This window comes from Acytostelium subglobosum, assembly GCF_000787575.1.
Source record: "Acytostelium subglobosum LB1 DNA, scaffold: scaffold3, whole genome shotgun sequence".
Lineage (NCBI taxonomy): Eukaryota > Evosea > Eumycetozoa > Acytosteliales > Acytosteliaceae > Acytostelium > Acytostelium subglobosum.
In genome coordinates this window covers 150,153-164,405 of record NW_012236529.1, presented here as the reverse complement: position 1 = coordinate 164,405, position 14,253 = coordinate 150,153, and the positions used below count along the sequence as shown (strand labels likewise).

The 14,253-nt window shown below is 44.4% G+C and overlaps 6 protein-coding genes across 6 annotated transcripts; 2 read left to right on the top strand and 4 right to left on the bottom strand.

Annotated features, from left to right (window-relative positions):
- Positions 1-299: 299 nt before the first annotated feature.
- SAMD00019534_015370 (hypothetical protein) lies at positions 300-2,582 on the bottom strand (the record flags this gene model as incomplete). Its single annotated transcript, XM_012902128.1, has 2 exons — positions 300-791; positions 885-2,582. The coding sequence occupies 2 exons, from the start codon at positions 2,580-2,582 to the stop codon at positions 300-302; spliced, it is 2,190 nt and encodes a 729-aa protein (XP_012757582.1).
- Positions 2,583-3,635: 1,053 nt separating this feature from the next.
- SAMD00019534_015360 (hypothetical protein) lies at positions 3,636-4,975 on the top strand (the record flags this gene model as incomplete). Its single annotated transcript, XM_012902127.1, has 3 exons — positions 3,636-4,046; positions 4,130-4,211; positions 4,365-4,975. The coding sequence occupies 3 exons, from the start codon at positions 3,636-3,638 to the stop codon at positions 4,973-4,975; spliced, it is 1,104 nt and encodes a 367-aa protein (XP_012757581.1).
- Positions 4,976-5,243: 268 nt separating this feature from the next.
- On the bottom strand, positions 5,244-6,754 carry SAMD00019534_015350 (hypothetical protein; the record flags this gene model as incomplete). Its single annotated transcript, XM_012902126.1, has 5 exons — positions 5,244-5,321; positions 5,412-5,694; positions 5,774-6,015; positions 6,106-6,418; positions 6,483-6,754. 5 exons carry the CDS (start codon positions 6,752-6,754, stop codon positions 5,244-5,246), a joined length of 1,188 nt encoding a protein of 395 aa, XP_012757580.1.
- A 2,226-nt stretch (positions 6,755-8,980) lies between these two features.
- On the top strand, positions 8,981-9,655 carry SAMD00019534_015340 (hypothetical protein; the record flags this gene model as incomplete). Its single annotated transcript, XM_012902125.1, has 1 exon — positions 8,981-9,655. A coding segment is annotated over one exon (675 nt), but the record flags the coding sequence as incomplete, so codon positions are not given.
- Positions 9,656-9,748: 93 nt separating this feature from the next.
- SAMD00019534_015330 (hypothetical protein) lies at positions 9,749-11,902 on the bottom strand (the record flags this gene model as incomplete). The annotated part of the gene is made up of 1 exon (XM_012902124.1): positions 9,749-11,902. The coding sequence occupies one exon, from the start codon at positions 11,900-11,902 to the stop codon at positions 9,749-9,751; it is 2,154 nt and encodes a 717-aa protein (XP_012757578.1).
- A 511-nt stretch (positions 11,903-12,413) lies between these two features.
- Positions 12,414-13,679, bottom strand: SAMD00019534_015320 (hypothetical protein; the record flags this gene model as incomplete). Its single annotated transcript, XM_012902123.1, has 3 exons — positions 12,414-13,037; positions 13,136-13,516; positions 13,677-13,679. Coding segments are annotated over 3 exons (1,008 nt in total), but the record flags the coding sequence as incomplete, so codon positions are not given.
- Between the last annotated feature and the right edge of the window lie 574 nt (positions 13,680-14,253).

Below are 14,253 nucleotides of genomic sequence, written 5' to 3'. Positions count from 1 at the left end.
ACATCACAACATTGCATTGTTTATGGGTGGCTTTGCAACTTTCGTCAAGTTGGTCGTTTTATTTGAAAGGAAACAAGACAGATGGGGTGGGTTAGTGTGAGAATGATCAACCAATCACAAACTGATCAGATATTTGTGTGGTGGGGTGGAATCATTCCAATAACCATGTGACACTAGTAGTTCATAGTCGTCGGGATGGCAATGACGCGCATCAAGAATATTTAGTTTAATGATTGATTGATGAGGATGGTGACACTTCGCAGCTTACACGCATGGACACATCAAAACCATAGATGAACTTAAACAGAGTAGAGGGTGAAGGTGGTGCTGATCGAAGCAGAGAGCGAGAAGGAGGAGCCAGAGTACTTGAGGTATTGGCCGGATGGGATGTTGTAGAAGACGTAGCCCTCGCCGTTACCCTGGTCTAGGACGAACCAGTTGTCGGAGGAGGCGCTGCAGGTGGCCAAGTGGCCGGCACCGTTCAGACAGAGTCCGTTGTTGGCAATGATCTGGTTGCCCAGAACGCCAGCGGTCTCACCCATGATGAACTGTTGGATGGCGTTGGTCTTGGTTGGCGACACGGTGCCCATGTTGATTGAGGTGCCCGATTGCTGAATGGCCAAGTTGCCCGACTGGAACACGTAAGTGCGGCCCAAGCCTGGGTTGTTGCCACGAACAGCCAAGTAACCAGCCTCGACCTCTGGGAACACCTGGTTGCCGTATGGAATTGATGGGTATGGACCTGGCAAGTCCTCACACTCCTCAGTTGGGTTCCAGTTGCCGTGCTTGTCCTGTCATGTTTGATTGATTGATTGAGTGAGTTAGTATGAGTGAGTGAGTGTGTGAGTGTGTGATGGAATGATTCCAATCAATCCAGGACATACCTTTGATGGCATGGGCATTGGGGCAGTGTCTGGAACGCTAAGGTTGGCGTTGGAGAAGTCGAGAGCGCGGGTGAAGTCGGACATGAAGTTACGGCGGTAGGTGGAGATGAGTGGCGATTGGACCTTGCCGGCGTCGTAGCCGTTGGCGATGGCCCACTGCTCGACAAACTGGATGACGGAGGTGTGATCGGATGGCTCGGTGAAGACGACGCCACCAGTGCTCCAGGGCGACACGACAAAGGCTGGCACACGCTGGCCTGGTCCGATTGGCTGTGGACCCTCAGAGTTGATCCACTCGTCCAATGTTCCGTATGGGGCGATGGGTGGGACGATGTGGTCCCAGAATCCACCACTCTCGTCGTAATCGATCAGGAGGACGGTGCTGTCCCAGGCGGATCCATTCTTGACGGCGTTGACGACCTGCTGCGTGAGCCACTGGCCGGCCATTGGTCCGTTGTCTGGATGCTCGGACAGCTCGGTTGGGCCGACGACCCAGGAGACCTGGGGCAAAGTGCCGTTCATGGCTTGGTCAAAGAAGGTAGTCAGACCAAAGTAGCTGACACCGTTGACGTTGAGTGGCGAGTTCTTTGGTGCCTTCTGGTACTGCTCGAACCAGGCGAGGGCGTTGTCGTCAAAGTTGTCCTCGTCTTGGTATACGCGCCACGAGATGCCAGCATCCTCGAGCAGCTCGGGGACGGTGATCCAGGTGAATGGTGGGGTCTCGGTGTTGTCGATGGATGGGCCACGTGGGGTGGAGCCACGGGCGTCGATCGTACCGGTCCAGAGCACCAGACGGTTGGGGTTGGTCGACGACATGATCGACTCGTAGTACTTGTCGGCGATGGTGAACTGGTCGGCCAGCTCAAAGTAGAATGGCACGTTGGCCTGAGTCAAGTAGCCCAAGGAGGCGGCGGTGTTGCCGGCGGGCCAGTTGTTGTTCAGTCCGTTGTTCCAGGCGGCGTGGTTGGGCGACCAAGCGTTGGAGCCTCCAGAAGTGCAGCCGGCCTTTGGTCCGGTAATTGGGAAGGGCAGAGCGTAGGTGATGTTGCTCTTGTGGTCTGGCGAGTTGGAGTCTGGCTGGTAGAAGATGGGCAGGCCGTTGTCCTGGATGATGGCGTTGGGGTCCTTGAAGTTACACACTCCGGGCAAAGTGCCGTAGTAGTTATCAAAGGCACGGTTCTCCTGCATGAAGATGACGATGTGCTTGATCTTGGTGAGGCCGACCACGTTGGATGGTCCCTTGTCACAGGTGTCGTTCACCTTTGGGCCGTTCTGGATGCAGCCGGTTGGGCATGTCCAGCGCCACGATGGGTACAGACCGGCACCCTCGCACTGGTACAGGGCGTTGGGGTCGAGCGACTGGCAGTTCTTGCCGCTCTGCTTGGCGAGCACGGAGCCGCAGTGGTCCGAGGTGTCGGGGCATGTGCAGGACTTGTCGTCGGGGATGCAAGTGTCTGAAGCTGGGGCGCTGTTGACCTGGCAGCCGTTTTGACAGCCGAGTCTGCGCAGTGGGTTCTGGTTGCGAGTGACACACTGCCACAAGTCGGTTGGGTTGATGTCTGGGCAGACGTGCAGCAGCTCGGATCCACAGTATGCGCGGTTGTCCGTGCAGTTGAATGAACAGCTCTGTGCCTCTGTGATGGAGGTGGAGGCCATCATCACAGCTGCCACCAACAATACAAAGGATAACTTGAACATGTTATATATTATATTATATATGTTTGATTGGTTGATTGAATGAATGAATGATTAATTGATTGAATGATGTTGTAGTGATTACATGTTGTAGGTCGAGAGTGAGTCTCTGGGCAGAGTGCTGGTGCCCAAGGTAGTAGCAGTCACCTGTCTGCCCTCGGGTTTGGGTGGTCTTTATGTTGTTGTTGATGTTGTTGATGTTGATGATGGTGTGATAGGGTTCAACCACCAACTCCTCTGGCACATCAACTAAATAGGATCAAAGTCCGGTACCACTCACTACAAAGATATTTCTATTCAACGGGTGGCTCATCATAGTGTGAGTGTGCCTGATAAGGTCGAGTCTGTGAGAGAACTTGGCCTCGGTATCGAATGGATGACCGTGTGTGTGTGTGTGTGTGTGTGTGTGAGTGGGAGAGGTGGGCTCACTCCCGTTTTTGATGCGAAATAAAAGACGACTGTGTATTCGGTTCTCTTTTCATTCGAATCTTTGCAGACAAATACACACACGCAACAACCCACGGAGCGAGATCTGAAATTTCGGACTAGTGATAATGATCAGAGTGATCGTACCTATTTATGATTAATTAATTGAAAAGATTGAAGGTAGTGCGCAGATAAATACACTTCGCAATTAGGTATTCGTACCTTGTTCAAGAGGTCACTCTATTCAATAGAGATCTTTGTTAATATTATTATAATAATAGAACTCCAGTGATCGATTGATTGATTGATCGGAGGTGTAGTTGAATGGAATCATTCCATTGATCGGGAGAAGTTGAACAAATATATAATATAATAATAATGGTCAACCATATTCAAACAATTAAACTAATGTGATTGATCCAGCCCAACAGTTCAATTTATGTGTTTGTTTGAAAACAGCTACTAATTTGAATTTGCGCGCGAGAACACTTTGAACAAAGACAATGAATGACCCACAGACACATCACACCAACGTAATCAAACATCAACCTTTACTTCACTTCACTTACTATCTTATTTATACATATATATATATACAAATACATACTACTTAATATTATATAATACATGATGTCACAACACACTCAAACACCAGTGGATATCGAACAAACGAATAGCTCGTCACCAGATTATATCGATGCGCAGACTGATGATGACGAGACTGTGTTGCTGAATGTTGGTGGATACAAGTATGAGGTCAGACCAAGCACTCTCAGTCGCTTCCCAGACACTCTATTGGGTAACATGTTCCTGCCCACCAACAAGCATCTGCGTCGTCCAGACAAGAAGGGCGAGTACTTCTTTGATCGCAATGGTCGTGTCTTTGAGATCATCCTCAACTTTTACAGGACTGGCAAGCTGGTGATCCCCACCGATGTGCCTCAAGAGTTGATTCGCGAGGAGCTCCGCTTCTTCAAGATCAGCAGCGACGACTCTGACAATCAAGAGAATGAAGATGAGAAGATTATGAAGCAACCAAGAGTATGTCTGATTGTTTGTTTGGTTGTTTGTTTGATTGATTGAGTGATGGAGCGACACTTACTAACTACGCGGGAATGATGTAGGATCAAATATTCAACTATGCCAACAGCTTGGTTCACAGTTCATCAAGATTTGATATAAAGAGAGGTCTCTACTTCTTGCAGAGTAAGGAGTTTGATTGAGTCGAGTACTCGACTTGTGTAGCGCGCCACATGTGTAGACACTCGCGGCAAAGTGTAGCCACTCGCGGGCGCGACCAACCCACGCACACACACTGACTCTCTCACTCAATCAATCGATCAATCAATCAATGATTAGGACTCAGAGAGCTGGATACAAACAGCTTCTTGTACAAGTATTCAATAGCCTTTGCTTATTATAGATTGGGCAAGAACAAACAGGGAATCGAGACGCTGGAGGAGATCTTGGAGAATGATCCACACAACCCTCAGGCAAAATCGTTGATGGCCTTGTTTGGCGATAGCCGTATGACTAATGCTACGATCGGCCTGGCTGCCGTGTCATTGCTGGTCGTCGGACTCTTTGGTCTCTGGAAGTTGAGACAGTGGTGGCGTGTGGCCGCTTCTGTGGCCTCGTCCACAACCAGCAGTGCTCTGCCAGCTGCCGCCACTGCCACTACGATGGTGGCCGCATCCACCATCCCAGCCGTTACCTACGTTGCCGCTGCTGCACCAGCCGTCATCCCATCGGTTGTTTCAAACGCCGGCAAGATCATTGTTGAGGTTGCCAACAACGAGGCTGTCTTGTCCAACGCCTCCTCAACTACCGCTGCTGCCGCTGTCCCCATCATCCAGCAAGCAGCCACCACCGTCGCGCACACTGTCGCCTCTGGCACACCAGCCTCCACCACTGCATTCCTGGAAGCCATGAGCCAGTCCCTCCCAACACCAGATCAATTTAGACGATAGAGGACCAGGACATACATTAGGCAGGGCTAGGCTAAGCCAAGCCCACAACATCCAGCCATATGTCCATTCATTCAACAACCCTTTTTACTATATCCATCCAATCCAATCTCTTGAAGAAGAGCTTGAATAATAATAACCTATATCTTATACTTAACAACGACATTGATTGGTTTGATGGCAACATGTTTCCTCAAGTTTGGACATTTGGCTACGCGCCACGAACACATGATGATGATCCAAGAGAGCGCACTATGGTGGCTTGGTGGCTTTATTTCCTCATCTCCTGATATCTTACATAAGAGTAATAGAATGATCCTGAAATCACCAAGAAGATACCGAATCCATTCTGTTATGTTTGATTGATTGAGTGAGCGAGTGAGTATGATTGATCGATTGATTGAATGAGCGAATGATGAATGTAATATACAATACGTACCTGGAATGATATCTCATTGCCCCAGATCATGACGGCAAGGATGGTTTGGACACAAGCCTTGACGGTACCAGAGATGGCGTTTGTCAGAGGACTGGTATGCTTGATCTGCATGAAGATGGCAATGCTGATAAGATAGCCCATGGCACCAGCGATGGTCATCACCAACCAGAACTCACCAGTGTACAATACCTCCTCTTGAAGCAATGTCGAAGCCTCACCTCCCAGGAATATCAATGGTAGAATGAATACAATTGAGATGGCAGTGTTGTAGATTGACAGTTTCCTGGAGTATCATGTGATTGAATAAGGTCAGTGAGTGATGTTGATTGATTGATTGAATGATAGGAATAAGTGAGGCTTACCATTCATTACCCTCACAGACTGGAAGTATTCTCTTGACATAGATTGAGTAGAGAGCAACAAAGAAGGAGGAGAGGAGACCAAAGACTATGCCATACCATGAGAAGTTGATCTCGCCTGCACTGCCAAGTATGAATCCAAAGAATACAATGCCACATGCCATCGATGCCTTATAAGATGTCTTGCTCTTAAGTATCAAATAAGTAAGTAAGATCGAGAAACATATTGTCAGTGATCTAGCAACCTATGTTTGATTGATTGGTTGATTGAATGAATGAGGTTAGTATGATGTTATGTCGGACACATTCATTCTCTCGCGATATCCGACACATACTTGGTAGAATGAGACTTCGACGTATTCCAGACAGAGGTTGTTAAAGACGATCATCATTGTGAGCACGGCAGTGAGTGGCATGACACGTTGAGCAGTCTCATACTTGAACTCAAAGGGCGGCAGGAAGTTGAGTGCAGGCACACCTGGTGCGATCTTGCACATTACAAAGATCATGACAAACGACACGATCTGTTGATACCAAGTGATGAACAATGGGTACTTAAAGTCGAGGTTCTTCATCAACAACTTGTTCAAGAACACCAACGATATAGATATAAAGAAATAGAATGCAATAACCATCATGATCTTTGTCCTGTGTATACATGTATATGTTAGCATGATGAATGAATGAATGTGTCATGTCATAGGGTACGTACATCTCATTTTGATGTTGTTGTTGCAATGTTAGAGTCTGCTGTTGTTGTTGCTGTTGCTGCATTTGTTGTTGCTTCTGCTGAGCAATGTCTATTAGGGAGGCGTTGACGTCATCCTTTATCTCATCGATCTCAATCTCATTGTTGTTTGATGAGGAGTAGTTGTCCTTGTCCTTGCCATTGTTGTTATCGTCCATATCTATACCGATGGACTCCTTTCCATTATTACTACTACCTCCTCCGCCACCACCATTATTATTATTATTGTTATACATTATAAATATATAATATTATTATTTATATTTAATTTGTTATACTTATAAGTATGGCTATTATTAGTTAATGTATTGAATAATGAATGGAAAGAGTGAAGGTGAGTCACTCTTTGTTATGACTCGCTCAAATGAGGCTTAGTGTGAAGTTAATTTGAATAGACGTCAGTGTGTTTGTTTTGCTTGAAAAAGTGCGACGTCGCACCTATTTTGACTGTTTTGGTACAGCAGATGAAAAATGACCAAGTTATAAAAACAAATACATAATTTAGAAAGAGATAATAACTAGTTATCATAAAAACAGAAAAGAATGATGATGAATAAGTCCTATTAACAAAGATACTTTTATTATTTTATTTTATTATAAAAATAATTTATTTATTTATTTCCTTTTAAGGTCAAAAACGATCAGAGAAATATCTGAGTAGGGGTCAGAATTATTGCAATGGATTAATTACACAATACTCTAGATTATTCATTCACTCATTCACTCATTCACTCACTCATTCACACCAACAAATAATAATAATAAGACAACAAGTACAACTACAACAAAGAATAAGGAAGGATAATAATAATAAAATGAATTGTAATGAACAACAACAATTACTAGTACAACTATCACAACATCAACAAGAAATAATAATCAGTGTATTGACAAATAGGACTTTGTTTAAGTTTATAATAGAATCACATCAATTCAATAAGAAATGGAGATGTGCAGAGAGTTATGATGTTAATGAAACTTGGTATTATGAAAGATCATATCATCAATGGACTGAATTGGATAACTTAGCAATATATGGACTTAATGGTCTATTGATTGATCGTATCAAACGTGACCTATGTATCAAAGTGCACACTACAGCAATCACTCATCTATGCTATGTTGACATTAACAAAGATGCTTACATGGCTGTGTACAACAAGTATCAAGCATACTTTAGGGATAGTCACATACTCAAGTGTGCTATCACATCAAACAAAACATTCATATTTGATGTACTCATGCAACAGACCTATCCGGTGGAGTTCACACGTGATGCCAGTACCTTGATGGAGTGCTTTGGAATATATGTATCATTTGACATGGTCAAACATGTTTGCCAGTCCGGTTTTATTGATACACATAACCTGGAAGTAGACCCAATTGACTTTGCCCATCATCTATTCAACTCGTGCAACGCATCCACCATCCGCTACGTCTTGGAGTCTGGAGTCTTCTCAGAGACATTGATCGACAAGGTCAAATCATATGTTCGCATTGGAAAATGCACGGTCAATATCCTCAAGACTGGCGATCAACAACTCATTGATGAACTTCTTTCAAAATCATTGATTGAACGCGGAATACCCTCAGTGATTTATCATCACGACGTCATACTTAATGGTAGAGATCATGTTGAGCAGTTGGCACATATGGATAGATTGATCCATTTCAGTGGAATCAAGGTGGATCATCAATTATTTGACCAAGATTGCTTAGCCAAGCTTGAGACTTCAAGAAACACTGCACTCGCTTTGGTCACCAGAGATGATGATGAGGTACAAGATATTAGTGATCCGGACAGATTGGTGTATATTAAGCTTTGCCGCAACTTGTTGTCTCCACTCTCAAGTGTGGAGTATGCATTCAAAAACTGGGCCACAAAGAGATACCTGCCAACTGGGGACTACATTCTAATTCCATTCTTGATGGACTCATGGTCAATGAGCAGTCCATTTCACATGTTCAATGAGATTGTTGGATGTGGTACATTGTCTCAAGCTAAAGTGGCATTTGGATACAGCAACTCATTAGTCCAGACATTGAGAATAAGAAGAGAATCATTTTATAACTACAAGATGATGGAAGCACTTTCACATTCAAACAATCCAAGCAACAGTCTAAAGGTTGTGCAATATCTTAATGACAAGGATGTTGTGATCTCTATCCACAGTTGTGAACCCATCAATGATTGGGACACTATCTTGTTCCTTCTATCATCAAACAACAAGATATTCAAGAGTTTGAAATACATACAAACTACCAACTTTGAACATTTGGACTATATTCTTCGCACTAGACCAGAGATGATTGAACATGTTAATTTTGACTGAGCAATCAATGCCGCAATGGTCAGAGGAAATTATCAGGCTGTCTACTCTCTCATCAAACATCGACCTGGAATTCTGAACCAAAATTATAAGTTACAATTCCTAATCGTTCAAAGTGGATGTAAGGAGTTGATGATGATGATAAAGGACGATAAGACAGTATTCAATAATAGCAACACATGGACATTCATTGGAAGGTTTGGTAAACCATTTTTATTGGACTATGCCATGGAGCACCAATGTGTTTCTCAAGATGGCATTGCAGAGTTGGTTGAATGTATGCTTCAAGAGGCTGCCAAACATTTACAGTATGACCTTATCATATATTGTTTTGAACAATATCGCCATCGCATTGGAATACAGAATCTCCATTCTATGAAGAACATTGCCATTGATAATGGTGATGTCAAGATGCTGGAGTTCTTTTTCAAAGAGTCACCAATCAAACATCAACAACAATCAGTGATTGAATCATATATTACAAAGAGTATCAAACATGGTCATGTGTCAGTTCTGGAATTAATAATCAAGCAACTGGACAATGAGACAGTTCTCACTCAGATCAAGTCAAAAGTGATGTCTCCACTCACATTGGATTTGGTAAATGGAAATGATGTCCACATGTTTAAGTATCTATTGGACATTGGTGTTCGCATCGATGTCAAAGCTGTACTCTCCTCAACTGGATACCAATCAAACAAGAACATTCAATTAATTGTAGATCGAATACGAGATGCCATCGCCCGCAGAGAGAGGATACAAGGCCAGAGACTCAAACACAAGGCCAGAGACTCAAATACATATAACTAAAGTGTTCTATTTATCTCAAAAGAATAGGAGCATAGAGGGAGAGCGAGTAAGGACTATATAGATTTATTTATTAGAACCTGGATATTTAAATTACACAACTACTATATCGGTTGTCGCATATGGTAGAATACTATATCTGTTTGTGTTTAGTGCCTCTCCATTACTACCACCGATTGACACTGCTTGAAGACTGTACATTTTGTGTCCACTAATGGCTGCGCGATACCCATTCATTGATACAACGCCCAAGTATAGACGTAGTGCATCACCTCTGTATGAGTTGTAACACATTGAAGTTGCGTACCATTCTATCTCTTCTCGTTGTTTGGGCACCGCTGAAGTAAACACTGTGATTGAGCCTGCTGGTGGTTCGGCCACACGTCTGTCAAGGACCACGCTGGTGTGGTCGTCCGGACCAACCCAGCACTGACTTGTTGGCTGAGATTCCCATAGTGAGCGATGTACTGACATGCCTGCACCCTTGCCAATGTATAGAATGGAGCCAGGTCGTATGCCAGTGCTTGACTTTGGTAGGATGTCTGGCGGGAGCACTAGCAAGTAGGACAGGTCATGATTGATGGCTGCGGCGTGACATGACTCCTCGATGATGCTTCTGTCAATGCAGAGATATTCAGAGTTTGGCTTAATGGTCTCGAGTGCTCGTTGTACGATCAACAATCGCTCACTCATTGCCCTGTTGGCACATGCCCACACTGTGTATCCTTGTGTCAAAGGGCAAACATTTCGGGGCAGTGTAACGCGCAGTGGTTTGTGTAAGACCTTTGTCTTGAAGCTCGTAAAGATACCATATGACTCCTTGCCCATTATTGACCATTGCCACTCTACTGATCCTCGCTGTAGCAAATCATCTTCATTGCCATCACCATAATCATGACGCTTGATTGATCGACCAGGCCAGACACATGCAAAGCCCGAGAACAATGATCCATAATCAAACAATGCCATTTGTTGTGCTCCACTCCAAACTCTTGCAGTGTCCAATGACTCCTCCATGTAGTCGTTTGATTGATGATGATGGTTGTGTAGTGACTCATGGTCGATCGACACATCCAACTGCTGGCACTTCCTACCTCCGAGTAAAATACAGTAGACTGTGGATCGACCGGAGCTCTTCCAATTGACCCATGCTCTAAACGTGTTGGACTCGAGTGCGGTCGTGGGTATGAGCACTGGCGCCCATCCCCGACAGCCCATCTCTGTGGCCACCGCTGAGATGGCTCGCCACTGACATGCGCATATGGTGCCCTCCTCTTCCACAGGCTGTGGTAACAACTGTCGTTGCTGTCCATCTCCATAGCTAGGCTCCAGAGTGGCCCATATTGGACCTTCGCCTTGTCTAATTGTCCAATGGCTGTCGGCGTCGCATATTCCACAGAAGCCAGACAGTGCTGATGCTTCCACAAACACTGTAGCCACTCGTCGCGTACGTAGCTTTACAATCTCACTCCAACGCTTGCGATGAAGGTCGCCAGGCGTTGGGAACATGATGATCTTTGGACGATTGAACTTGGTCTTGACATGGCAGACTGCACAGGCCCAATTTACCATGCCCGGCTCGAACATGTGTCCAAAGACGAGCGTCACACCAAAGCCAATCCAAGGTACGACTGCGCCATCGCGGAGGTATGCCATCCACACAGAGATCAACAATGGTATGCTCCAGATCCAATGCACAAGGGGACTCCACCACCAAACCTGTGGCTTGCATCGCATCGCCCTGTATCGGAATCCACCGATAAAGCCGCGTAGCCCACGCCAGTAAGCTCCAGAGAAGGCAGTCTTGAAGTCATGGTAGTGTGGCACGAGTATGATCAAACATATGACAGTGACGGCGATTGATAATCCGACGGGAAGTTCTGTACTGTCATGATGGCCTTCGAAGCGAAGACTGACTATTGCAGCCCAAAGTGCAACGTTAACATATACCAAGTGATCAGTTATATTATTAACTTTGGGCCAACTGCGTATAGGTGAATGATCGACCACTTGTATTGTCTGTTGTTGATGTTGATGATCGGGTCGTTTAATCTTTATAGGTTGTTGATTATCTGGCTTTTGTTGGTGATGATGATCTGGGTCAACATCAATTGATAATGATGATGTTGATGTTGATGATGAAGAAGATGAAGTAGATGATCTTGCCGCTAGATCTGGATGGGCATGATTTGTAGTCGATGATGATACCGATGAACACAAGTCATCATCATCATCCTCATCATCCATATAAATATTATCCAATTGTATCATTATTTCACGACTAGTTATATATTAAATGTCATTGTATGTGTTGTTATACAAGCCAACAACAATAATAATGTGATGAACAAAGGTGATAAAGATCGTTGTTGTTGAGTGTGTTGGAGGTTGTGTTTTGTTTGGAGTTCAACAGAGAGTGTGAAGCTTGGGGAACAAAGTGGTCGAACCCTGGGGTTGAGGTGTGAAATGGTGGAGGATTGTGGGTTGTGGGTGATCTGATTGGGCTTGGGCCGGCCTTATCTGAATGAATAAAGGTTAAAATCATAATCATATATATTATACACTACATTTATTCAATTCAACCAATTAAGGAAAGTATTGTTGTGGAATGAAATATGATTGTCTGGTTGACTTGTTGACTAACTGATTGATTGATTGATTGTTTGTGAAGTTGGAGTTTGAGTTTGAGTTGAAGATATTATAACTACATGTAGGGGATAAAGGGGAAGTAAGGAAGACGAGACGAGGACATTGATTAGTTCTCAGCGAGGATCTTGACAGCCATGTCCTTCTCTTCGACCAGCTCCTTGGCAGTGAGGTCGATTCTGTCGCGTGTGATTTGATCAATGGGCAGGCCGGGAACGATTGAGTATACGCCGTTCTTGATGGTGACGGGGAACGAGAAGATGACGCCAGCGGGAACGTTGTATGAGCCGTCCGAGTAGACACCCATCGAAACGTACTCGCCCTCGGGTGTGCCGAGTGCCCAGTCGCGCATGTGGTCCGTGATGGCCTTGGCTGCACTGGCAGCCGATGAGAGCTTGCGTGCGGCAATGACGGCGGCACCACGCTTCTGTACGGTGGAGACAAAGTCGTTTGTCAGCCATTGATCGTTCTTGATGACGCTAGCAACGGTCGACTTGCCACTGGGCAGGTTGATGTAGCCGTAGCGAGTGTCTGGATAGATGGTCAGCGAGTGATTGCCCCAAACAATGACATTGTGGACGTCCTTGACAGAGACGCCAGCCTTGGCAGCGATCTGGGCCTTGGCACGGTTATGGTCCAATCTAGTCAAACATGAGAAGTTCTCTGGTGGGATGTTTGGAGCGTTTGCAAGTGCTATAAAGGCATTGGTATTGGCTGGATTGGCGACAACAAGGACCTAATGAATGGAGACATGAGAGAGGGGAGAAGGAGTGGGTGTTAGTGAACCTCTGTGCTTCAGACACATGACCATGATCATCAACACCATCATCATACCTTGACAGTCTTCTTGGCATAGTCATTGATAGCCTTTCCTTGAACTTTGAAGATTGCAGCGTTGGCACGAAGCAGATCGACACGCTCCATACCCTCCTTACGAGGCATACCACCAACAAGGATGGCATAGTCAATGTTGGTGAAGGCCTCCTTTGGATCAGATGTGGCAATCACCTCGCTGACCAATGGGAAGCAACCATCCTCTATCTCTAGAATCAGACCCTTGAGTGAATCCATCATTGGAGCAATATCAAGCAGTACGACACGCACCTTTTGATCGATGCCAAACATATCACCTCTTACAATATTGAACACCAAAGAGTATCCAATCTGTCCGGCAGCGCCAGACACAACAACATTGACAACATCACTTTGATTGCTCTATTTAAAGTTTTGAGTTTGATTGTTTGATTGTTTGATGTTTGATTGTTTGTTGATTGATTGATTGATTGAGATCATTGGGTCAGTTTCAAGTTGGTCAAAGCAAAGTCAAACAATCCATCCATCAATCCATCCATCAACTAATCGCTATCAATCGTACCATTGCTTTATATATGTTTGAATAGTAAATAAATTAATATGTATAAGTATAAGTATAATTGTTTATAATGTAAGTATGTACGAATGAATGAATAAATGAATGAATGAATTGAATGTGTGCGAAGAGTAAAGGGGTGGACACAACACCAAGTGAACCTCAGCAAACATCATCTTACCTCTAAGATCAATAATTTAATTATTTTAATGTCTTTGTGTGTTCATCACACCAAACCAGGGACTTTTGGATACCAAGCTAGTCTTTTTTTGGGTTTCTTCAGGGTTGGGACCCACAACTCTTGACTACCAATCACATTAACAAAATATCTCAAAACAGTAGACGAGTAATTGTACTTACATGATGCTATGCCCAAAGTCACAAGTTACTTACATGTGTAATCAATGACCATCATTGGTCATCAATGAATAAATGAATGAATTAATGATTACATGATTGATTGAATGATTGAATGATTGATTGGTTGAATGATCGTACTACAAAAAAAAGTGAATGTTGTCAAGTCACTTCAAAAGAGGACATGTTATGACGTGTAATATTGGGTAGTATTGATAATATCTAT